At 47.3% G+C, this 25,928-nt stretch overlaps 1 protein-coding gene and 1 non-coding gene across 3 annotated transcripts in view; both read left to right on the top strand.

Moving 5' to 3' along the window:
* Nucleotides 1-25,906, top strand: part of SPTLC1 (serine palmitoyltransferase long chain base subunit 1) — a 44,446-nt gene extending 18,540 nt beyond the window's left edge. Inside the window, exons 6-11 of one of the 2 annotated variants that reach the window (XM_049641470.1) lie at nt 5,804-5,936; nt 14,017-14,146; nt 18,284-18,373; nt 22,796-22,903; nt 24,849-24,944; nt 25,589-25,906. In XM_049641470.1, coding sequence (XP_049497427.1) covers nt 5,804-5,936; nt 14,017-14,146; nt 18,284-18,373; nt 22,796-22,903; nt 24,849-24,944; nt 25,589-25,870 — 839 coding nt within the window. In that variant the 3' untranslated portion in view covers nt 25,871-25,906. Of the gene's footprint in view, nt 1-5,803; nt 5,937-14,016; nt 14,147-14,523; nt 16,365-18,283; nt 18,374-22,795; nt 22,904-24,848; nt 24,945-25,588 lie in introns of those variants that run through there. The other variant, XM_049641545.1, reaches the window with a different exon arrangement.
* LOC125928390 (U6 spliceosomal RNA) lies at nt 9,954-10,060 on the top strand. The gene has a single exon (XR_007459656.1). It is a non-coding gene; the product is annotated as a U6 spliceosomal RNA (small nuclear RNA).
* Nucleotides 25,907-25,928: the final 22 nt, after the last annotated feature.

The following is a 25,928-nucleotide window of genomic DNA, read 5'->3' as shown; positions in this document are numbered from 1 at the left end:
AAGCCGAAATCAAGAGTTGGACACTTACCTGAATGAGCCACCCAGATGTCCCTGACAGTATGTTTTTTATATTTTTCCTTATTCTGGAAGGAGTTGCTTATATTACAGTTATATTAAATTACCTTGAAATTTCAGTGTTGGGTAAGATCAGAGAAGGTACTTAAGGTAAGTGAAGGCTAAATTTTAAATCTCTAGAATAAACCTCCACAATTAAGTTATTCTGAATATTTATGGTATATTTGCCCTTTGCTCTGACCAACAAAGCAAACTGAGGACCCCTTTCCTCTCATTTGAAGTTGCTTGTGCGCCCCTGCGGCCGAAGGCCTCTTTCCCTGGGCCCCCAGAAAGTTATTTTTAATTTCATCCTTTTTTTTCCCCCTGGAAATAACACATTCAGATGTCTGTTTTTAAAGATGAAAATACTTCTTTGTTGAGCTCTTTTCTCAGTTTTTCAAAAATAAACGTAAATCACTTGTAAATCTCCTTTATGTTATAAATTATAATTTTCTTTTTAATGTTATATTCTTTTTAATTATTATATCATAGTAACATATTAGATGATTAATACAGAAAAAAAATCAACAACAGAAAAAATCAAACATACAAATCAAACATCATCTAGTTTTTTAGGCTGGATGTTGTCCTGCCTCTGGCAAGTGGTACTCAGCAAGTTCTTATCATCCTAAGAACCAGTGATGACAAGCCTCCCCACCTTCCCCTTTATTGTTTGAATGTGTGTTTGAGAACAGAGCCAGTGGATTTGTCAGGTTGTAGAGTGTACATCCCTTCCTCTAGGGCTGATGAGGTCCCCTGCACTCTGATGCTTCCTCTTATCCAACTTCTCTGTTTGTTTTCTTTGAATAGGCTCAGATCTCATTGGCCTGAGGTTTATCGCTCGTTTCCCAGAATCTGCTTTGCATATACAATGCCTGCTTGGCTCTTTGCTCTTCAACTAAATCAAAACACAATTAGTGGCAGCGTTTCATGGCGAGGGATAATTGTGTTCTAGAGCCAATCGTAAACAAGTAAATCGTTCGTTTATTTTTCAAAATATTTTCTTGCTTTGTTTCAAAGCCGTCAGCTGAACCCTGACTGCATGTTTTATCGGGAAGAAGACTTGGTCATAAAATTCCTACATCTGCCACTTCTTTTTAGCAGCCGGTCTGGGATTGATTGTTTTTGCAGTGTAGGAGGGGAACAATCCTTGTTTGCACAGCTTAGAACATTTTGGTAAGAATCACAGAAGATACTGCATGTGAAAACATCGTGGAAAGCGTTCAGCACTGTATTTATGTTGTAATGAGTGCATAACTGATATTATTTGTACTTTTAAGAAAAGTCCAAGTCTCGAGGGATTTAAAAAAAAAAAAACAGTGTGAAGCACAAAAGTATAGAAGCCTTAAGAAAAAATGTAGTTGTTTTTAAACTGTTCTAAAGTTGACTGTTTTATAGTCTTTCCTTTGGAGAACAACCCAGAAAGCTGTTCTAGCTCTTATTAGAATAAAACAGGGGATCCTGTATAATTGGAAAACAGAAAAGTGCCTGTAACGTGATAGTTCTTAAACATCCGGGGTTTGGACAACTCAAGTAGAAGAGTGTAACTGCTTTTTTCTTTTTAAAAGGAAGTCTCTTTTTATTCTACGAATACTGGTTTAACTGTACAAGCGCTTAAACGGCTTATCGGTTTTTCCATGCCAGGCCTTCTCCTGAGTGTTCATGGGCCGTGACTCGTGGTTCTGGTAACGATCTTTTGAGGCAGGTCCGACTGTGACCTGTTTGACAGAGGAGGGCTGGAGAGGCACGGGGCAGTGTCAGGCCTGCCCTGGGTCCCCACCTGGGGAGAGGAGGGAGGCCAGAGCCGGAGCCCCCTGGGAGGACTGCTGCGGCCAGGCCCCACCCTGGGTGCCAGGCATCCTGTCCCGGCCCTGCGTCCCATCTCTAGGTTTCTGGTTCCGGGGCAGGTGCTAGAAAGGGCAGCGGGCGCGGGGAGGGCCCACGGGCTCTCTGGGCACCCGCCTCCATGGTCTTCCCCACCGTGCTGGTTCCTAGCGGCGAAGCAGAGGATGTGCGCTTCGTCCCGCTCCTTGTAAACCGGTGGCACCAGCGGGTGGACTGGATCGTCCGCACGGAGGACAGACGTCGGGAGCGGGAGAGCACGGCCCTTTTCCTGTTTGCTGCCTCCCCTCCCTGTGTCTCACGGCGTAGCTGTCACACATCAAGGGCAGCTGTCCGTACCCACCTGTCACAAAACCTGCTTTGCAAGGCTGCCGGCGGCAAAAACCCAGTGTCTTTAGGTACCCGGAGGAAAAGGCCGGTCTTTTTCAAACTTTTGGGAAAGACGAGAATCAGTAAGTCATTGACTTCTTGTGGAGAATTTTCTTATCCACGTTACGGCAGTGACATAAAAACGGTCATGAGTATACACAGCGTTTTCTACCATACAGTTTTCATCAGCTGGGGTAACTAACTCTTAGAGCCCTGAAAGTAAGCCAAGATTGTTTTACTTTCTCGTCGCTAATCGGTGAAAAAAAATGAGCCATTTAAAGTGGAGTCTACAGAATGATTTATGGTCCTTTTTGTAGTTGGCAAAAACGTTTGTGTCCATAGCATGTTTTTTCCCTTTGAAATGGACCTGGTGGGTGAGAGCAGTTCACTGTGGCTCGGCTTATCCATCTGCTAAATGGGGACGATGTGGGGCAGACTTGGGATTCGTCGGAGGCCTCCTGCGGGGACCCGCCCTGTTCTGATCAGAAGTGGGGGTGGCGGGGACTTGCCTGCAGGGCAGGAGCCACAGCTCTAGGGATGAGGGAGGCGCCCGCGCTCCGTGTGGGGGAGGGGGGGTTGGGGGCCTGTTCTCGAGCGTTTGGCCGCCTGCCTCTCTCTTGTCCGATTGAGAGATCCCACTGGCAGCGTCTCGTCGCGGGCGGTGCCAGGGTCAGGGTTGTGTCCTCGGACCCTGGTGTAGACGTCACAGACCTTGTGCTTGAAGAGCTCAGCACCCTGTCAATACCATTTCGATCAAATGGGAGGTGGTCTTCTTAATGTTACTGTAAGATTCCACGCTGACTGGCTGAACGTTCGTGTCGTGGAATGTCTGCTCTATCGAATGGCGGTAACCTTTTGGTAATGGAAATCAGACGGCCCTTCGTGTGCTTTTTGTGACAGGCCCTGTGGGGGTACGTTTTACCTGCAAATAGGAAGAAGCGGGTTTCGGTTTTTTGTCATCACTTGAGTGGAGCGGGAGAGACCGTTCGTGTTCACAGTTCAGTAGCATCGTCTAAGAAGCACGTGCATCCGGGGGCTTCAATTTATTTTCTTCTCTGGGTACTGCTCCATTCTCGAATTCCTCACTCTGCATCTCTGGCCGTCAAATTGGGGTTTGGTGGGGGGCACCTGTGTCCTGCCATCCCCTCACTCAGTAGCTGGCTTCCACCCCATCCCTCATCCCCAGCCCAGCGTTCTTGGTCTTCAGTCCGAAATCACGGCGCGTGTGTGGTACTGGTGAGTACAGAGGGGGCTGAGGGCACGAACCTTCTGCCCCAAGCGTGGAGCTCCCCTGTGCCAGCCGCACCCTGCCTCTCCTGGAGGTGTCGCTTTGTCAGGTGCCAGAAACCCTGTATTTCTCCCCGATCCTGTGCTCGTCAGACCACCTGTCTTTATGTGATAGTCACTGCATTTTTTTTTTTAACGTTTATTTATTTATTTATTTTTTTTTTAATTTTTTTATTTTTTTTAATTTTTTTATTTTATTTTTGGGACAGAGAGAGACAGAGCATGAACGGGGGAGGGTCAGAGAGAGAGGGAGACACAGAATCGGAAACAGGCTCCAGGCTCTGAGCCATCAGCCCAGAGCCTGACGCGGGGCTCGAACTCACGGACCGCGAGATCGTGACCTGGCTGAAGTCGGACGCTTAACCGACTGCGCCACCCAGGCGCCCCACGTTTATTTATTTTTGAGACAGAGAGAGACAGAGCATGAACAGGGGAGGGTCAGAGAGAGAGGGAGACACAGAAACAGAAGCAGGCTCCAGGCTCCAAGCTGTCAGCACAGAGCCTGACGCGGGGCTCGAACTCACAGACCGCGAGATCATGACCTGAGCCGAAGTCGGATGCTTAACCAACTGAGCCACCCAGGCGCCCCAGTCACTGCATGTTTGATAAATGAATGAGAAGATTATTGGACACCCCCCGTCTTTTAAAAATATAACCCGTTGTGAAGTTGAAACTTCTTTCATTCTTAATTTTCTTTGACTAATTAAAAAGCATCACAATAAGGTTAGTGTGTCCCTAATCAACCAGTGAGTGGGTTTACAGATTTGAGACACTTTATTCAGATGTGCCAAGAAGTTGATTCCGTATTTCTTATAGCTACACTAACTTAGCTCACTTATTCCTGTCTGGAAGGTGGTGGAAGCCTTACCCTGACCATTGACTGTGTGTCTTATCCCTTACAGTGGGAGTATTCAGTCCGGTCAGGCTTGAACCAGCTAGGGTAAATCCTGTCTGGCGGGTCTCAGTCGCTCAGGCTTCGTGTCTCCCCGCTTCTCACGTGTCTCTGTGGGGCACCCCTCCTACTCCCTGCTCTCTGGGAGACCCGTGGTCGGTGGAGGGCAGGCCCCTGGAGTGATGCTCCCCGCACGCGGCCTTGACATGGTCTGGGATACCTCTGACGGGCCATCCGCCCTCTGCGGCACCCTCGCCGGGACCCGTCTGGATCCCCTGCCACTGCCCGGAGTGCCAGGTCCCCTGAGCCATGTGCCAGTGTTCTCCTTCGTGGCCTCTCAGTCTGCCTTTACTACCTCCGATTTCCCTTTCTCGAAACCCTGAAGCTCCGGGGCTGGCGGGCCTGGCCGCATGCTTCCTGTAGCACTCCTGTGCTTGCACGGGGCACGCGGCGGGACTGATTCCTTCTCCAGACCTGGGTCCTGCTGTAGTTAAAAGAGCTAAAGGAAGTTTGAAAAGTCCTCTTCTCTCCCAGCTAATGCCTCATTTGGGGGCCCCAGGGCAAAGCTGGTCAGTGCACTGTTGCTTCTAGACCTCGCTGGGCCCTCCACGCCGGGGCCTTCAGCCTCGTGGCAGGGCCAGGGAAGGTGAGCGGCCGTAAGAAGCAGGGCAGGGAGGAGAGAGGTACCAGTGTAGCGAGCACAGTGTGTTCCCACCTTAACCAACATTCTTCTCTAGCGGCTCCTATAGAACACCGCGTTTCTCTTTGTGCCATACGTTTGAAGTCCCCGGTCCGCTTAAATAGAAATCCAAACAGAAAAGTCAGTGCTGCGGAGTGATAGCAGGTGCACAGGGAAGTCCCAATAAGCTAGTAGACGAGGGGGCACCGCCTTGATTGGAGTACGTGGGTTCTTTGACGTTTCCTTTTTGAAGCTGGCTAACGCTTGTCCTGATGTCCGGCGTGTACCTTCTGCTAACATGCAAAAAAGGCTTTCATAGATTCACGTGTCGCACATTGGTGAAGCCTCGGTGCGGTTGGCTGAGAGAAGTCAGAGCAGGTGGTCGCTGGGCCTCGAATCCCCGCGCTGGCTGACACAGAAGCGAAACCCAGCGTTGGAGCTGCCCCCCAGCACGCTTCGGGGACAGAGGCGTAGCTGATCCCATTCAGATTTCAGAAATCGTTGCGGCCCAGAGTTATCTAAACGGAGCTCCCATCATTTATAACTCAGAAGCAGTTTCATTTTGCCTGTAAGGTGACGGTATCGTTAACGAGACTTAATAAACTGAACTTACTTTCTCTCCCTTCTGCTTAAAGAAGAGGAATTAGAAGGTGTCTTAACCATTTAACGTCTTGCTGTAGATGTGCACTTGGACCTGGAAGACCGCCTGGCAAAGTTCATGCAGACGGAAGAAGCCATTATCTACTCGTACGGATTTGCCACCATCGCCAGTGCCATTCCTGCGTACTCCAAGAGAGGGGACATTGTGTTTGTGTGAGTAACTTTTACCCACGTTTCTGGCAGACTTCCTTTGGGAATGACGGTGATCCTCCCGCAGGATGCCTTTGTTGGAGGTTTTCTGCCTGAGATAATCCTGACTTTTTATTGGGTAAAGAAATATATAGTAACTTCAGCGAGGTGATTGTACGCAATTGACGAGACTGTCACTAGAAGGAGGCCTGAAGCGTTTTTAATTATTGATTTTATTTATTGACGTCCACAAGGCCAAGCTTGCCACGGGTGAGGCAGCGATCTCTCTTCTCTCTGCGGTTCGGTGACAGGACGGTAGTGTTCTTGAAGGGTCCGTGATCACCACCCACCTGGTTGCTCAAACTACTACTGCATTCAAGATTACCTTTCCAGGCTCATTTTGTACACTTTTCCTCAGGCATTCGTGCTGTAGCCTTGTCAGCCTCCCGTGCTAGTGTCCTCTCACCACGGGGCCTTTGCACACGCCAGTCCTGTGCCTAGAACATTGCCGCTCCTCTCTGCTCCTGCTCACCCTGCACATGCCTCGCCTCTGCGGGGAAGCCTTCCCCAGCCTCTCAGACCAGGCCGAGGCCTCCCGCCGCATGGGAGAAGATCCTGGAGCCAGAGGAGTCTGGTGTTTGTGTGATCCATGATCACGTGGGTACTCACACCGCCCCTCAGAGTCCCTGTGCTTCTCCGGCCCCCCCGCACGCACACGTGGGCACCCGCACCGCGCCCCCCGCCCCTCTTCCCCCGTGGCCCTTCCAGCGGGGTGTACGAGTGCGTCGCCTCCCCTGGCGTTTGCCGTTCGTCGTGCTCGGTGAGCACCAGCTCGGTAAGCGAACGAACAGAGGTCGGAGCTTAGAAGAGGGTCCGAGTGACGAGGCTTCGGGGCCCAGCCTCCTGTGGCGCCCGCACCGCCCCGCGGCCTCTCCCTGGGGGGGCTCACGCGGCGGCACTGGCCCTGCCCGGGCTCCCGGACAAGTGTGCCTTTCCTCCCCACAGCCTGCGGCAGCCGGGGCACCGGCCTGTGGCCGCGTCAGGGTGAGGGTTTCCCGACCTGACTGTGGAAGCAGGGGATTTATGAACATCGTATCCGTAGTGAAAGAGTCAGACTCCTCACAACTTGAGAGCTGCCGATTTAAACCGCAGCCCTAGGTTTCTAGTAAAAGCCTAGTTGTGGCAAGTACGGTGTCATCCAGCCTCACTTTGAATCCTTTTGTGAATCCTAAGCCCCAAAAAAGCTGCAGCTGAACTTGTGGGATTCCTCCGTCAGATCCCAAATCCTGTACTTTTCACGGCCGCCAAACCCAGGCTGCGTTCACGTCCAGCTGCCCTGCCCAGTGGCTTAGAGCTTCAGTTTCTAGTCAGTGAGGCAACTTAATGATTCTCCCATACATAAGGTCAAGTGTCTCTGTCTTCGAGTATTTCATAATTTCAAGTATTCTGCCCGGAATTCACTCGGAAGCAGGAACACTAGAGGCGGTGTTCAGTAAATTATTCGACAAATTGTTTTTGATAAATTCTTACGCGTAGATCATATGTCCAGGGCTGTATTTCTTCTTTTTAGTAAACGCTAATAAAGCTTCACCGGTAGTAGGCTCAGCACGGTGGCTGTTCACGTACTTAGGTCTGTGCCCGTCACTCTGCTGAGTCTGTGTGCACATTACTTCGTGTATCCGTTTTTTATATATCTAAATGTTTTATTTTAGACAGAGAGAGAGTGTGTGCACATGAGCAGGAGAGAGGGGCGGAGGGGGGGAGGGAGGGAGAGGGAGAGAGAGAGAAAGAGAGAACCCCAAGCAGGCCGATGTGGGGCTCTATCCCTTGACCCTAGAGTCATGACCTGAGTTGAACTCTTCGAGTTGGATGCTCACTGACTGAGCCACCCAGGCTCCTCTCATGTACCCTGACGTAATCGTAGATTCACAGACACTTACGACAAATAATACGGAGATTCTGTGTGCCCTTTACTCGGTCTCCCCCAGTGGTTACTTCACAGCTGGGATGTTGGCATTGAAAAAGTCAAGATACAGAGCATTTCCACCACCACAAGGGTCCCTCATGTCACCACACCCTTGCCCCCCCACCCCTCACCCCCCACTTCTTACCCCCTGGCAACCACTAATCTCTTCTCCCTTTCTGTAACGTTGTCTTTTCAAGACTGTTGTTCAAGTGCAGTCATACGGTAGGTAGCGTTTGGGGATCGGCTTTTTTCACTCAGCGTTAATTCTCCAGAGACCCACCCGCATCGCGTGGATCAGGAATTCATTCCTTTTGGTTACAGGGTCGTATCCTGTGGTACAGAGGCACCGTAGTCGGCTGAACCACTCGCCTATTAGGACATCTCAGTTTCCAGTTTGGGGCTCTAACAGATAATGCTACTATGGACATTTCTGTACAGGTTTTTCTGGGAAAATAGGTTTCATTTCCCTGGGCTCTATGCCACCCAGTTCAGCTGCTGGGTCACGTGGTATTGCAGATTTAGTTTTTTAGGAAATTGCCAAACTTGTTTTCCAGGGTGGCCGTACCATTTTACATTCCCATAGATAGTATATAAATGGTCAGGTTTCTCCACATCCTCAGAAGCATTTGGTATTGTCACTATTTTTTTTTTTTTTAATTTTAGCCATTCTGACAAGTGTGTAGAGATACCTTACTGTGGTTTTAGTTTACATTTCCTTCCTTGATGGCTAGTGATGTTTACTTTTTTCAGACTTTAGTCTTGGCATCAGGAGACCACTTCATAAAATCTATTGAGAAGTATTCCCTCTTGTATTTTCTGGAGGCATTATATAAGGTTGTTGTTAATTCCTTATTTGGTAGAATTCTCCAGTAAAACCAACTGGGCCCGGAGATTTAATTTTTGGAAGTATTTTAAATATGAAATCAATTGTTTAGTACTTACAAAGCTGGTCAAATTATCAGTGTCCCTTTGGTGAGTTGGGGTGGTTTGTGTTTTTCAAGGAATTGGTACATTTCTTCTCAGTCATCAAACATATGTATGTCGCATTCTTCTTAATATATCCTTATTCTTCTAACGTCTGCAGAGCCTGAAGTGATGACCCATTTCATTCCTGTCTGGTAATCTGTCTACTCTCTTCCTAGGCAGTTTTGCTAGAGATGGTCCATTCTATTTATCTTTTCAAAGAATCAGCTCTTTGTCTTACTGACTTTTCTCTGTTGTCTTGTTCGTTTCAGCCCTATCGATTTCTTGCATTACTTCCTGCCTTCTGCTCTCTTGGTTTCCTTTGCTCATCATCTAGGTTCTTCAGTTGGGAATTTTGATTGTTGACTTGAATCTTCCCTCTTTTCTGATACATTAGTGCTCTGCATTTCCCTCTCCAGTACTACTCTGGTCTTGCCCCACACATTTTGATGTGTTTATTTTCATTTTCATTGAGTTCAACGTATTTTATTTTACCTTAGACTCTCTGACCCACAAATTATTTAGAAGCTGTGTTTAGCTTCCAAGTGTTTGGAGATTTGAAATTTGTTGCAGTTTGTGTTATGACTCGTGATGTGGTCTATATAGGAATATGTTCCCCGGTCACTTGAGAATATTCTGCCGTTGCTCGGTGGACTATTTTATAAATAAATGCCAGTTAGATCCCATTAGTTGACGACGTTGTTGAGATTGGATCTAACCTTACCCGTGGTTTTCTGTATGGTAGTTCTACAGTTTTTGTGGTTGTGATTTGTCTATTTTTCCTTTCACTTTTATCACTGTTTGCTTCTCATCTTTTGTAGCTGTCGTTCGGCACGTATTCAAGATAAGTTTTCTTGGGTAATTGATCCTGGTTATCATTGTATAATGTTCTTCTTGGTCTCTGATCATTTTCCTCGTTCCAAAGTCTGATTTGAAAGATATTAACATAGACACTTCTGCTTTCTTTGGTGAATGTTTGCGTGGTGTATTTATCGTATGTAATATGTATACTTTCACTACGACATTATTATTGTATATTCTTTTATAGGCGGGATATTGTTGGGTCATGTTTAATAACACCCTGCCAGTCTCTCTTTAAATTGTGTATTTTGGTGCTCGCTTCGGCAGCACATGTACTAAAGTTGGAACGATACAGAGAGGATTAGCCCGGCCCCTGTGCTCGGAGGACACACACAGTCGTGAAGCGTTCCGTGTTTTTTATTAACAAGGGCACTTGTGATGTGCACCAGGCGTTATATGTAAGTGATGGATCACAAAATTCTGTTCCTGAAGCCAATAGCACACTATATGTTAATTAACTTGAATTTTGTTTAAATCTTGTAAAGAAAAAAAAATTGTGTATTTTGGCCATTTACATTTAAAATCATTATTGCATTTCTTTTTTTTTTTTTTTTTTTTTTTAATTTTTTTTTTTCAACGTTTTTTATTTATTTTTGGGACAGAGAGAGACAGAGCATGAACGGGGGAGGGGCAGAGAGAGAGGGAGACACAGAATCGGAAACAGGCTCCAGGCTCCGAGCCATCAGCCCAGAGCCTGACGCGGGGCTCGAACTCACGGACCGCGAGATCGTGACCTGGCTGAAGTCGGACGCTTAACCGACTGCGCCACCCAGGCGCCCCTCATTATTGCATTTCTTATGACGTTTTATTTTTTGTTTCTTATTTGTTATCTTTTTTTTTGTCTGTTTTCTTTTTCCTTCTTTTCTAGGAGTTAAGTGAATGTGTTTTATTTAGAATTCCATTTTTACTTATCCATGGTGTTTTTGAGTGTTTCACTCTGCATAGTTTTTGTTTGTTTGTTTTTAGTCATTGCTCTGAATATGACATTATGTACACACATAAGTTATCACATTGCCAGTCTCATCATTTTACCAGTTCAAGTAGAGAAACCGGTACCTTCCTTTACATTTCTCTGCTCCTTGTTTATAATATAATTGTTTTATTTTTTTAATGTTATTTTTTTATTTATTTAGGGATAGAAAAAGAGAGGCAGAATCCCAAGCAGGCTCCACACTGTCAGTGCAGAGCCCAGTGTGGGGCTCGAACTCACGAATTGTGAGATCATGACCTGATCTGAAATCAGAAGTCGGATCCTTAACTGACTGAGCCACCCAGGCGTCCCTTTAATGTAATTGCTAAAGTATTTCTGGTATATACATTGAAAGCCATATCAGACAGTGTTGTAATTTTTTTTATGTTTGTTTATTTATTTTGAGAGAGAGAGAGAGAGAAGGAGAGAACTAGTGGGAGAGGGGCAGAGAATGAGGGAGAGAGAGAATCCCAAGCAGGCTCCGCATTGTCAGCACAGAGCCCGACTTGGGGCTCCATCTCTCTGTCTGAGAAATCATAACCTGAGCTGAAGTCAAGAGCCAGACAGACACGCAACCCAACTGAGCCACCTAGGTGCCTCTGGACAGTGTTGTAATTTTTACTTAAATCATCCAAAATAATTTAGAAAACTTCAGGAGGGTGACAAAACCCTAGTGTGCTTGTTCATACTTTTTACTTAGTGTTCTTTCTTGCTTCATGATAATCTAAGATTCTTCCTTTTGTTTTCTTTACTTATTTTTTCTAGGTAGAGAACTTGCTTTAGCCATTCCTTTAGGGGAGGTCCGCTGGGGGCAGATTCTCTTAGTTGTCCTTCAACTGAGAAAGCCTTGATTTCCCCTTCAGTCCTGAAGGATATCTGTGCTTGTTACAGAGTTCTTGGTTGACAGCTCTCTTCTTCCAAGTATTTGGAATATATTTTGGCACTTTTTTCTGGTCTCCATGGTTTCTGATGAGAAATCTGTCGCTCTGTTATTTTTCTCTTCTATGTAAAGTGTCATTTTAGGGGGCTGCGTTCAAGACTTTTTCTTGGTCATCAGTTTTCAGAAGCTTTACTATAATCTTGGCGTTTATTTCTTTGGGTTTACCCATATGAATTTCGCTCAGCTTTTTTTATTTTAAATTTTTTTTTAATGTTTATTCATTTTTGAGAGAGAGACAGAGCAGAGACAGAGCATGAGTGGGGGAGGGTCAGAGAGGGAGACACAGAATCCGAAGCAGTCTCCAGGCTCCGGCTGTCAGCACGGAGCCCGACGCGGGGCTCGAACTCCTGGACCGCGAGTTCGTGACCTGAGCCGAAGTCGGACGCTTCACCGACTGAGCCCCCCAGGCGCCCCGCGCTCATCTTTTCCATAGGGTTCAGCTTCTTGCCAAATCTGCGTCCTTTGGGCCTCCCCTGACGCAGTGTGGCGTCTTTTGTCGTGGCCCCACGGGTCCCTGAGGCTTGCCCTCTCTCGTCCGTTTTCTCTGCGGTGTAGGTTTACACGGCTAGCTTCGGTTGTTACATCTGTCAGTTCTCTGATTCTTTCCTCCACCCCCGCCGCCAGTCTGCGGCTGAACCCACCCACTGTGCTCTTCTTGAGGTTGCTGTGTTTTCCAGTTCTAGTATCTCTGCAGGACTCCGCCTCCTGTTTCTTTGCTCAGGTTTCTGGTTTTCACTTGTTCCGAGCATGTTCGTGAGTGCTCATTGAAGCATTTTTGTCCTGACTGCTCTAAAATCGTCATCCCTGACATCTGTCCTCTCCGGATTGACGTTTGTTGATTGTTTTCTTTCGTTCTGTTTGAGATCTCCTGGTTCTTGGTACGGCAAGTGATACTTGAAACCAGGACGATTTCATATTATGCTGTTACAGCCTGTGCTTTATTTAAACCTCATGTTTTAACGGGCTTTCTCTCCGTCAGTCTTCCAGTCGGGGCAGGGGGGCACTGCTGCCTCATCGCTGCCGGGTCCAAGTCCACGGTCCCCTTTCTGCCTCCATGGATGCCACAGTGGGGGCGTTTTCGTTTCTGCTGGTGTTGGTGAGAGTCCTGCTTTCCCTCAGGCCTCCTCTGACACGGCCGCCACGGCAGGAGTCCCCACCCGCTCTCGCTTGGTACCACCTCGCAGGGATAAAAGTCCCAGCTCCCTTCTCCGATACCACCATGGCCATTGTTGGGGTGCCTTTTAGCTCCGTGAGGATCAGACTTTTGGGGCCCAGCTTTCCTGGGGTCCGGCTGCCATCATTTCTACCTACCCGGCGGCCCCCTGTCCTGCCCTTTGGCTACAGAGCAGGCTTCTGTGAGCGCTTTTCGCCCGTGGCCCCGGCACCTGCGTGTTGCCGGCCTTGTCGGTTCCAGATGAGGGAGGGCCCCAGAGTCCTGTCGCGTCATCCTCGGGTCCTCGGCCTGTCTGCCATCTCTCTCCATCTTCCAGAGTCTCCTTGTGTTTGTTTTATACGTAATATCCGGTGTGGGGGTTGTACTTGGAAAGATAGGGAAGATAGGACTGTCCCATCTTGGCAGAACAAGTGTTATATATATTTTTATTTTATTTTATTTATTTATTTATTTTTATTTATTTTTTTTTTTAATTTTATTTTTTTTTAACGTTTATTTATTTTTGAGACAGAGAGAGACAGAGCATGAACGGGGGAGGGTCAGAGAGACAGGGAGACGCAGAATCCAAAGCAGACTCCAGGTTCCGAGCTGTCAGCACAGAGCCCGACGCGGGGCTCCAACTCATGGACCTTGAGATCATCACCTGAGCCGAAGTCGGCTGCTTAACCGACTGAGCCACCCAGGCGCCCCTATATTTTTAAATACTATACCTTAATTTCAAAAGTGATTCCCTCCCTGATTAACTCCGTTTAGGAGATCTTACCGAAGTTTAATCTGCAGGACCCAGAGTTCTGCACTGAGTGGGGTAGAGTCCACGATCCAGTATTATTTCTCGCAGCAGAGTTAACGGCAGAGTCTGTGCCACTCAAACCAGACACGCCACTGAGGTGGGGGGGGGAGGGACCACCAGTGTTTCCTGTGTTTCTCAGAAAGAGAAAATTGCTGAGTAAACTGACGTGCCCCCCACAGTAGGCCGCACAGGAGGCTGGTTCTGGAGCGGTTACAGTATGGCCAGGGAGCGCTTGGTGGAGTAGAGGTAGCGAGGCCGTTCCGAGAAAAGGACCCACGGAGATGGGCGCAGACCGCGTGCGTCCAGGGCCCAGCGTGTTCTGTTCATCGGCCGTGCTCAGGCCGACGGGTAGGTGCTGGTCGGCCCAGAGCAGGCTCTCCTTTCCCAAGAATGGTGACGAGGCTGTTAAACCCCGGTTTGTGGGTCTCTCTTCCTTGCAGGGACAGAGCCGCGTGCTTTGCTATTCAGAAAGGATTACAGGCGTCACGTAGTGACATTCAGTTATTTAAGCATAACGACATGGCCGACCTGGAGCGACTACTGAAAGAACAAGAGATCGAAGATCAAAAGGTATGATTCTTTGCAAGAAAATTATACAGCTCTTTTGTGTTCGGTAACCGGCTGAATCATATATGAAACGGTAATTTGTCATGAAAACTTGCCTGCGGATCGCATTTGGATATGAAGTGAGGGCATTCCTGCTGATTAAATGTACTTCGTGTCGGAGAGCCGGGTCTGATTGTAATTGCCTCGTCGTTGCCGTAATTACAGCTGGCAAATTTGCGGGCAGGCAATCCAGGCAGCTTTCTAAAAGAGACAGAAACCGCGCGCCCTTGGCGGTGGGGGTGGGAGGGGCTCGCTCTCCACTCTGCAGAAATAACACCGGAGCTCATTAGGGTGGGAGCAGGGCGCACCTCATGAATTCAAAATAGGTTTATTTATATCAGGATAAGTCACGTGTCCGGTAACTGGAAGAAACAGCGGCCCATCTTCATTTATGAAAGTGTGAACAGAGTGACTCTCTCTCCCTCCCGCACCTTCGCCCTGGAGCTCCGAGCAGCTCCGCCTGTGCGAGCCACCTGCCCCGCGCGACTTCCTTCCGCACCGCAGCCCGTTTACACTGCCGCTTCGCAGGCACCTGCGTGTGCAGAGACCCTTGAGGGGTGGGGGGCCGGGGGCGGAACCGGCTCCTCGGCCTTCTGATCGGAGACGGCAACGCGGCGGACGTACGCTCAGAGCGTCTCTGGCGGGATTGTCACGGCCCCGCGATGGCGTGGAGGGGGACGCTGGTGCTGTCTGTGGTTCCGCGGTAGGGACCATCGTGCACAGACCACACGGAAGCCGCATCCTTCCTCTCAAACACCACTTGAAGAGGACTTTCCCGGTCCACCTCGGTCATTCCCAGGGTGCCTGCTAAGGAGTGCTCCCGCGTTCCTCAATTCTGTGTTAACTTTCATCCTTCCAGATACACGCATTGTTCCTTTAAGGTTCTGGCCTCCTTGTTCAGGGGACAGCCTGAGGAGCGGCCCCTCGTGAATATGCACTTGTCACGATGAAAGTGCATAGGCTCTAGGCTCTCGCTGGTTTATGCTGGATTGCTGCAGGCCGGGGCTTCTTGGCTGCAGGATTTAGAAAAATCTGTCGGGAAAGTCTTAAAGTGGAGAGCATTCCACTGATGAGTTTCTTTTGACAAATTGTAAAAAGGTGTCCCTTATTCTGATTCGGCAGTAGAATGCTACCCCACTGAAGAACAGGCCTCGGCAGTGTGACCAGCGAGCGAGTCCCCTGCAGCGTTTATTTTCTTAAGTTTGTGCTAATTTGGAAAAGAGGTGGGGTGGGTGTGTGTGTGTGTGTGTGTGTGTGTGTGTGTGCGTGCACGCGTGCGCGTGTGTTTTGTTAGATTTATAATCCTTGGAACTTTTTTTTATGAATAACAAATAAAATTATCTTGAATTGTGTTTCTATTTTATAGTTTTACCCTTTTACTAATTAATTTATACCACATTTTCCCGACATGGGCAGGCTTTCTAAGTCACTTTACATTTTGGTATTTAGAAAGAATTTTTTTTCAGTTTCATTTTCACATAAATAATAAATGCTCAATGTGTGAAAAATTTCTTAGATACTTGTCTTTTATTTGAAAGTGACTTAAAACGTGGTTTCATCCAGGTTCTTTTTGTCAACTTTGCAAATAGTTCATAGGTGTTTTTTCATTCACTTCCGTATAAGGATCTCTTGTTCCATATTCATTCTTCTTTTAAAAAAGGACAGTGGGCAAAAACAGCAGTTCTCAGAAGTACAAATAGATGTGAGCAAGTGAAAATTGCTCAAGCCTTCCTAATAATTAGCAAAATTAGGCAAAGAGCCTTCACCTATCTGACCAGGGGACATTTTTCATGGTAACAATCTGTGTCAGCACTGGTCTGGGTGATCAAACAAAGGCCCTCCTGTAACTCTGGGGAGAGTGCCCGTCAGGACACCTTTTCCAGAGGGTACGTGGACAAAGATATTCCAGAATTCTTAAATGTCCGTACCTTTGGACCTGTATCCGGGGTGTTGTCTTTAGAAGAGGATCGGAAGTGGTGTTAAAGATTAAAGATACAACGTGATATAAAAAAGCAAAACGAGGGAAACAGCCTACATCCAGTGTTGGGGAAATAGTTAATTTATGGTGTATATACAGATAGAATAGTAGATCTCCATGGAAATCATGTTTAAAAATTTTTTTTAATATTTATTTCATTTTTGAGAGAGAGACAGAGCACAAGCGGGGGAGGAGCAGAGAGTGAGGGAGACACAGAATCCAAAGCAGGCTCCAGGCCCCGAGCTGTCAGCACAGAGCCCGACGTGGGGCTGGAACTCACGGACCGCGAGATCATGACCTGAGCCGAAGTCGGACACTCAACCGACTGAGCCACCCAAGCGCCCCATTAAGTAATTACTAATTAAAATAATTTTTTAAGCTCAGGTCCTTAAACTATTGCAGTAAAATCCTGATTTGAACAAAGTAATTTACAAAGGTACGTATTTGCAAGAGAGACAAAAATTATCAATGTGTACTGTGACTAGCTATATTGTTAAAAATTTTTTTTGTACTTTCCCATTTCCCAAGATTCCTACATTGAGTATTTTTTAAGCCGTGTTAAAAATACTTTATTTTGGGGGCGCCTGGGTGGCTCAGTCGGTTAAGCGGCCGACTTCGGCTCAGGTCATGATCTTGCGGTCCGTGGGTTCGAGCCCCGCGTCGGGCTCTGTGCTGACAGCTCAGAGCCAGGAGCCTGTTTCAGATTCTGTGTCTCCCTCTCTCTGACCCTCCCCTGTTCATGCTCTGTCTCTCCCTGTCTCAAAAATAAATAAACGTTAAAAAAATAAAAAAAATAAAAATACTTTATTTTGGAAAGGTAGGGAGAGGCTCACCTCTCCTCATGTCCTCCCCCGTGACCCCCAGCAGACCGATGGTCACTGCGGTTTGAGTAAAAGCGGCCGAGCAGACTCTGCGACGTGTCCTTCCGCATGCTTCAACAGACACTTTTCTGAGTGTTTGAGCTGTGGGTTCTGAAACGTCCTTGAAAGCCTAGCTCTGCTGTTTGGGTTTCTGGTTGTCCGTTAAAAGCTTAGAGGCAAGAAACCTTGGAGTAGGAAGACGGTGCCCCCTCCCTATGGATCTGGCTGTTGTTTCAGCCCGACACCCCCACGGCCCGTGCACATGTGCCGGGGAGTGCTTCATGAGTAGGCTTGCCATCGGTGGGGCGCAGGGAGGTGTGTGTCCTTTGAAAAGGCCCCTCGCCCGCTGCCTCAGACATGCCTGGATGAGGGCACAGTTGAGTTTTACTTGACCCAGTAGTAAGGAAGGAAAGGGTCTTGTCTGCGTTTTGGTAGATGGAGAGCAGGGTTCGTCTGTTTAGGTTTTGATCATGAGAAATCTCCGGCGGGTTCAGAGGAAGCACGGGAGTATAGTGCAGCCCCTACCCTCCTCTCAGCTCTGGTAGCAGCATCCTGCCGTTCTCGTATCACCGGAGCCTCTGCGTCTCCCGACCCCATCTCTGGTGATGATTGCCTTCACCCACCTCAGTTCTTCCTAGTTTGTTTTTTTTTCCCGACATTTATTCATTTTTTGAGAGAGCAGGGGAGGGTCAGAGAGAGAGGGAGACACAGAATCTGAAGCAGGCTCCGGGCTCCAAGCTGTCAGCGCAGAGCCCCACACGGGGCTTGAACTCAAAAACCGCGAGATTGTGGCTCGAGTTGAATCCAGACGCTTAACTCACTGATCCACCCAGGCGCTCCAGTTCTTTCTAGTTTAGGTGAACTTCACAGACGTTGAAGTGAGCAGATCGTAGCCATACATTTTGACCAGTGGATAACCCAGCCATGAGGGCTCCATTGTGACCTAAAACGCTGCCATCTCCCCAGGAAGTTCCCTTGGGCCCCTTCTCAGTCATTCTCAGAGTGCCTAAATCGTGTGCGTGTGTGCGTGCATGCGTGCGGTCACCTAGTGCATGGTGTGAACTGAAAAACAGAGAAGAAAGCACTTTCTTCATCTCAGAATAATCGGGTCCGAAACCTTGGGCTTGAAACGCAACCGGACTGTTTACTTCTTGAATCAGTCTTGTCAGATGGGAGTGCTAGGGAGCGTCTAACAGATTCTGCATTTGGAATTACTGAAATTTAAAATGTCATTGTTTGTTTGTTTGTTTTTGTCTTTTAAAGAATCCTCGCAAGGCTCGGGTCACACGACGTTTCATCGTGGTGGAGGGGCTGTACATGAACACGGGAACTATTTGTCCTCTCCCGGAGCTGGTGAGCAGCCGTGGTCACTCCAGATTCTAGAACTCGGGCTGTCGGGCGGTGCTGCCTCTTGTCCCTGAGCACTTGTGACGCCTCGCATCTGTACCGCTTTGCCTAACGCATCTCAGGAGCACATTCAGGCCATACCGGGGAAGTACATTAACATTACGTGCCAGCCCGGTCTTTAAAGGGTAGTCAAGACTCAGCTTTTTAAAACCAGCTTTATTGAGGTGTAATTGACATGCTAATGAAATGCATTCACTGTCAGTACAGTTTGGTAAGTTTTGGCAGATTTGTACACCCTCATCTCTGCCGCTGCAGTCAAGTTACAGAACATTTCAATCTGTCCAGAAAGTTCACTCATACGCCTTTGTAGTCAGTACCTCCAGCCCTGGCCCCAGACCACCGTTGATCTGCTCTCTGTGCCTGTAGTTTTGACTTTTGTGCAATTTCCTATAAATGAAATCATATAGGATGTGTTTTGTAAAACTCTTGCTTTTTTTTTTTTTTTTTTTTTTTTAATGTTTATTTTTGAGAGAGAGACAGAGACAGTGCAAGCCGGGCAGGGGCAGAGAGAGACAGGGAGACAAAGAATCTGAAGCAGGCTCCAGGCTCTGAGCTGTTGGCACAGAGCCCGATGTGGGGCTCGAGCTCACAGCCTGTGAGATTATGACCATTTCTGGACTCTCAGGGTTGTTCCACTTGTCTGTATGTCTGTCCTTATGCTGGTACCACACTGTCTTAGTTACTGTAGCCTTATAGTAAATCTTGAAGTCAAGACACGTGAGTTCTCCAATTTTGTTCTTTTGTAAGATTGTTATGGTTATTTGAGGTGCCTGGAGATTCCATTTGAAGTTTAGGATCAACTTTTCCATTTCTGTAAAAAAAAAACAAAACCAACAACAACAACAACAGCCATTGAGATTTTGACAGATAATAGATATTCGATAGAAATTGGATTTTGATATTGAATCAGGATTATATTGAATCTGTAGATTGTATTGAATCTGTAGATTGCTGTGGAAAGTTTGTCCATCTTACTGATGTTAAGTCTTCAAATCCATGAACACGGGAGTATTTCCATTTATTTAGATCCTCTTTAATTTTCTCTGGCAGTGTTTTGTGGTTTTCACTGTGCAGATCTTACATCTTTTTGGTTAAATTTATTCCTAAGTATTTTATTCTTTTTGATATTATTATAAATGGGATTTAGGGGGTGAGCGTTCACTGATAGTTTATAGAAATACAACTGATTTTGTGTTTTGATCTTATATCATGGAACTTTTACTGAACTTACTAGCTCCAATAGTATTTTTATGGGTCTTATTCTATATATAAACTCCTATAATCTGTGAATAGAAGTGGTTTTACTTCCTTTCCAATTTGGATGTCTTGTATTTCCTCTTCTTGCCTGTTGCTCTGGCTAGAACCTTCTGTACAGTGTAGACTGAGGTGAGAGGGGGAAGATTGTCAGGCTGTCACCACAGAGTATGATATTAGCTATGGTTTTCCATAAATGCCCTTTATCAGTTGAGGAAGTTCCTTCCTAGTCCTGATTTGTTGAGTGTTTGTACCATGAGAGATTTGGATTTTGTGAGACGCTTTCTCTGAATCAGGTGATGAGTTGATCATGTGATCTTCCATCATCCTATTAGTATAGTTGATTTTCCCGTGTTGAACCGCCCTTGAATTCAGCCATTGAAATTTGAGTCTGAGTCCATCAACTGAATGAGGATTCAGAATAAGGATTTCATACCTTGTTTTTAAAGTGTTTTACTGTTTCTTGAGGAAATCTAGACACATTCTAAATATCAGTGAAAGAGATGTGTTGTATTGGTTTTCCTTTCCTTGTTTTTGTGAGTGTCAAAAACTGATAGAATAATATGGGGGAGATAGTATAGTGGGCCAGAAGATACCAGAATTGCATATGTAGGGCTACGATAGTAAAGCAGTACTGATGGATAGATATACAGCCAAGCCTTGAAACAAAATATAAAGCGTAAGGAACAGGTCAAGTATGTATTAGCATTGAATATGTAAAGATTACAGGATTTTGACTTTGGGATTCCTGTTTGGTTTCACCGACTTGTCTATTGGTGTACCAGTACTGGCATAATATTCTTAAATATGTCCTAAAACATGATTTTTTAAAAATGTTTGTTTATTTTTGAGAGAAAGAGAGCACAAGCAGGGGAAGGACAGAGAGAGAGAGGGAGACACAGAATCCGAAGCAGGCTCCAGGCTCTGAGCCATCAGCACAGAGCCCGATGCGGGGCTCGAACTCAAGAACCATGAAATCGTGACCTGAGCCGAAGTCAGACGCTCAACTGACTGAGCCACCCAGGCGCCCCCGAAACATGATATTTAGAAATTGTCTCATTCATACAATATCTCATACATACTAATGGATGGAAAACAGTGTTGCAAAGGTATAATTCTCTCCAAATTAGCTGATTCATTGTTAATAAAAATTCATCTATATTTAGTGGTTGATAATCGTTGTATTTTAATTCAGTTGTGGAACTGATCACATTCATATCATTTAGGAGTAAATCAGTTAAACATTTGGGGGAGACACCTGGATGGCTCAGTCGGTCTAGTGTCCGACTTCAGCCCGGGTTGTGATGACCTCACAGTTTGTGAGTTCCAGCCCCACATGAGGCTCTCTGCTGTCAGCACAGAGCCCGCTTCAGATCCTCTGTCCCCCTCTCTCTCTGTCCCTTCCCCGCTCACACTATCTCTCTCTCAAAAAATAAATTAAAAAATAGGGGGCAAAAGCTATACAAACATACATATGTTCAGCTTCCCAACATGTACATGGAAAAGTAACATGAAGTAATTAGAAGAACATTCAGAAAAGGATGCATCTAAACCTTCGAAGGGAAAGGACTGACTTACAAGCCTGAAAGCAAAGAGGGAAAACAGATTGAAAGGCATATTAATGAAAACTTTTTCTGAATTAAGAAGACAGTGCCATGAATTCAAATTAAAGCATAAGGCCACTGAGGGAAGAATATGTACATTTCCTCAGGAGTTTTATGTGTACTCAAACCAGTATTTAACACATACTGTCTACATTCATAAGGTCTTACAGTTTTGTCTTTAAAAATTGGCCTTATACTGTCTATATTGTTGTTAAATTTAGAGCATCTAAAGTACAGTCTCTTGGGACGCCTAAGTGGCTCAGTCGGTTAAGCCTCAACTTCATTTCAGGTCTCGGCTCAGGTCACGATCTCACGGTTCGTGACTTCGAGCCCCGCGTCGGGCTCTGTGCTGACAGCTCAGAGTCTGGAGCCTGCTTCCGATTCTGTGTCTCCCTCTCTGCCCTTCCCCTGTTCATGTTGTGTGTGTGTGTGTGTGTCTCTCTCTCAAAAATAAACATTATAAAAAAAAAAAAAACTTTTTAGTAAATAAAATATAATCTCTTCACCATCATGACACATTTGACCCTTGAACAATGCAGACCCCCATGCAGTTGAAAATCCACATACCTTTTGACTCCCCGAAAACTCAATACCCTACTATTGACTGGAAGCCTTACCCATAACGTAAACAGTTGATTAACACGTGTTTTGTATGTCATACGTATTATACACCGTATCCTTAAGGTAAGCTAGAAAAAAGAAAACATTAAGAAAATCGTAAGGAAGACGAAATACATTTACAGTGCTGGACTGTATTTATTGAAAACACTTCACATCTAAACAGACCCGCGCAAGGGCCAGCTGTAGTTCTGAGAAACGTGCGTACGTGGCCGTGTTCTGAGCTGTAGTTCTGAGAAACGTGCATAAGCGGGCCACAGGTACCGAGCTGCCGACCGCAGGACTGTGGCTCCTGGGGTAAGTGCCGTCCACTTGCTGCGAGCGTGTGGTCGTGGCACTGCCCCCAGTTGCTCAGTATATGTGTTCTCTGTTTAGAAACGCCTTTGTTTAATACATACTGTTGAGTCGTTCACGTTGAGCTCAGGGCCACCGGCGCTGTAACTCATGCCTGGACGAAGCTTCTCTAACACACGCGTTTCCTCCGTGAGACGCATCCCAGCCTTCTGGCGCTTCAGATCGCCAGCCCGCACTTCAGCACTGTGCTGGGCCGTCCTAACCGGAACCACCGGCCAAAAGCACAAGATACACAAAACCACAGCGATAAATAGACGCTGAAAAGGACACGTGTTTCCAGTGTGAGCGGAGGCAGGAGTCAGCCTCGGCTGGGGACAGGCAGGTCAGGTGACTCCGTGCGTGCCGCTCCGCACTCTGCCTTGTGTGTTGATTCGGGGTTTCGGGACGCGCCCAGCAAGCGGGCAGGTGCACAGCTACAGACCCACCAGTGTTGGGGACCAGATGTGCTTTTTCCCTCCTAGGTGTAACTGTTCTCCCGTCTCCTTCTTGACGGTGCTGGTCACCAGCACTGTAACGTGGTGTTCTGTTTACCACTCAGGTGAAGTTAAAGTACAAGTACAAAGCAAGAATCTTTCTGGAGGAAAGCCTCTCGTTCGGAGTCCTGGGAGAACATGGTCGAGGAGTCACCGAACATTTTGGAATCAGCGTAAGTGCCCCTTGCTCCTTTTCTGGGATGTGTCCTCATGCGGAAAACACGCGGTTCCGTCCTGCCGGCCACGTTCACGTACCACGGGCGCGAGGCGGTGCTCCCCGTCAGCGTGCGGGGTCGTGCCGCCCTGGGCTCCGTCCCTTCACTGAGCCCACAGGGGACCAGGTCCGCCAGACCAGGGCCTGTCGTCCCTCAGAGCCTGGAAACTCACGGCGGTGCCTCCTAGGATGCGGTCTGTGTAGCCTGTAGCGTTTGATCTTGGCTTTCCGTGTCTTTTCTCTAGAAACGGATAAACTTGCCTGCGTGTGTTTCTTAAAGTCAGTAAGACTTCCCTAACGTAGTCCCTTAGAAAATACGATGGGGGCAGTGAAAGGATGTTCTCTCCGATATTTACAACTGTGTGTTCTCAGTGGGTTCTGTGTACGGGTGTCAGATGGCCGTGACTTCTCTACGGAGGGAGACACGGAGTCAGAAACACAGCCGGCAGACGCGCCACCAAGCCTCAGGTCCCAGAGAGCTGGAGGGAGTTGGTCACGTGTTCTGTTCAAATGAGCCCCACCTGCCCCAGTCTCGGCGGCTTGAGCCCCTGGAGCCTCGGGGAGGAGCAGCGTCTGCCCGCCCACAGAGCCTGTCTTCACCGACCCCTGTGTGCTGGAGCTGAGGGGAGCTTTTCTGCAGATCCTGTGCATCAAAGCTTTCCGATCTCTGGCAAAACGTTGAACTGAAGAACACGAAGTCACCTTAGGTTATCTGCGTCTCACTACCGATAACAAAGCAGAGCGAGTATCCCCAGTTAGAGTGACACATGCTCCTTGCCCAGAGGCAGACTGCTATTTGGTGATTAAATGCACTGAGCAAAAGTGCAGAGTAGATGGACCTCAATCGGATCCTGATTCCGGCAAATACTGCAGAAAACCAGCTTTGTGAGGCAGGTATTAGAACACTGAGTATTCGGCAACATTAAGAAATTTTTCATTTTTTAGGTGTGATAATGGTTTCGTGATTATGCTTTTGACAGGGTCCATGTCCTTTAGAAACGCACACTGAAATATTTACAGATGAAACTCTTAAGAAGTTGGGGGATTTGCTCTAAAGAAATGCTGAGAGCAGGAGGAGGCTGTACATGGAAGACTGTCCCATGAGCTGGTAGTGACTGAATCTGGTGATGAGAGTTGTTTATTCTGTCCTCTCTACCTTTGTGTGTCTTTGACGTTTTTCATAATAAAAGGTTTTTTTAGAAAGTAAGAGCCAACAGGTTTCCTTGTTGGGTCTGTGGACCACTGAGAAGCCCCAGGTGGGATTGGACCACTCACCATCGTGGCATCAGTGAGTGGCTTTGAACGGCCGCTGTGTGCCCAGGTGCACCTTGGTGCCGGGGCTGGAGCGGGAGGACGGAGTCGGGAGCACCGAGTTGAGGAGACGGTGGCGACTCAGAAGGCCACGTGGCACAGTGGGGTTTGTCCGTTGCCCGGTTCAGCGTGGCCAAAGAACCAGTTGCCATGTTTGGAAAAACTGCCCTTGCATTTTTGAAAAGGTGAACGTAGGGATAAAGTGTTCAAAACTCTGATAGATTTGTTCGTATTTATCTCAGGTACCTTCTGGGGGCATGGCCAACTAGACCCTCGTTGAAGCACGGAAATGACTGATTTTGAACCTCAGAATATATGTAGTACTAAGCAGCTTTGGGTTTCTTCTTTTAATTTCTTTCTGTCCTTCCACTGAGGGTAAATCGCCGAAGGGCCTCTTTAGAGGCACGCTTCGAAACCTTCCGTGCTTGTGACCATAGGTTTTGTGTGGCTTCTCCTTCATCGGCACAGAGGTGGTTCATTTGAACCAAGATGTTAACGTGATCAGTGCTGCAGTGTTGTCTGCAGGCTTGACGTCGGTCTTTACTTTTTCTTTAAATTGAGGAATAACTCCCACCATCTTGCTTTTTTGGCAGATTGATGATATTGACCTTATCAGTGCCAACATGGAGAATTCTCTCGCTTCTATTGGAGGTTTCTGCTGTGGCAGATCTTTTGTGATTGACCATCAGGTGGGTTCTTTTAAAAAAAAAAAAAAGACAGTAGCTCCTGAAACTAATGCCCCCTGGTTGTGTTAGAAGTTACTCAGCTGTAACTTCCAGTCACACAGCTTCACTCTGACGTGGTTTGTCGCAATCTTTATTTAAAAGTCAATATGTCAGGGCGCCGGGGTGGCTCAGTCGGTTAAGCATCTGACTTCAGCTCAGGTCATGATCTCACGGTCCGTGGGTTCGAGCCCCGCGTCGGGCCCTGTGCTGACAGCTCGGAGCCTGGAGCCTGGTTTGGATTCGGTGTCTCCTCCTCTCTCTGCCCCTCCCCTGCTCACGCTCTCTCTGTCTCAAAAATAAAGATTAAAGAAACTTGTTTAAAAAATAAATAAATAAATAAATACATAAATAAATAAATAAAATAAATAAAAAGTCAATTTGTCTGAGAATGACTCGACATGCTTGTATTTGGAAAATATCTTCCTTAAAAAGGTCTCGTTTTTGTTACGCGTATCTTTTACACGTGCATGGCTCCTCCCACTTTACCATTTGTACACACAGTTAGCAGGTCATGCAGATTTGGTGCCTTTAGGGTTTTTAGCCCCCCCCCCCCCCCCCCCAAAAAAAAGAAGCGTATTCATGTCTTTACCTTGTTTGTTTCTTCTCAGCGACTCTCCGGCCAGGGATACTGCTTTTCAGCCTCGCTGCCCCCGTTGTTGGCTGCCGCTGCGATCGAGGCTCTCAACATCATGGAGGAGAACCCAGGTACGGTCTTCTGCCCCCAGGACCCCGGGCCTCACGGCTCACGTCAGCCAGGCTGCTGGCGCGCTCTCGGAGGCATTCGCCGAAGGGGTGTGTGCACCAGACGCCGGTGCCTCCGGATGATGTTGCCTGGCGTTTGTGGGGAGAATCGCGGCTGGGATGTCGTCCGCTCAGGGGATTCTGTGTAGGCTTCTCTCCCGGCCGGAGGGCTGGGCCGGCTCCCAGGCTGGACGGATGGGCGGAGAC

The sequence above is a fragment of the Panthera uncia genome, chromosome D4 (assembly GCF_023721935.1).
Source record: "Panthera uncia isolate 11264 chromosome D4, Puncia_PCG_1.0, whole genome shotgun sequence".
NCBI classification, from domain to species: Eukaryota; Metazoa; Chordata; class Mammalia; order Carnivora; family Felidae; genus Panthera; species Panthera uncia.
The sequence above is the reverse complement of the archived record's forward strand: the minus strand, read 5'-3'. Positions and strand labels throughout refer to the sequence as shown.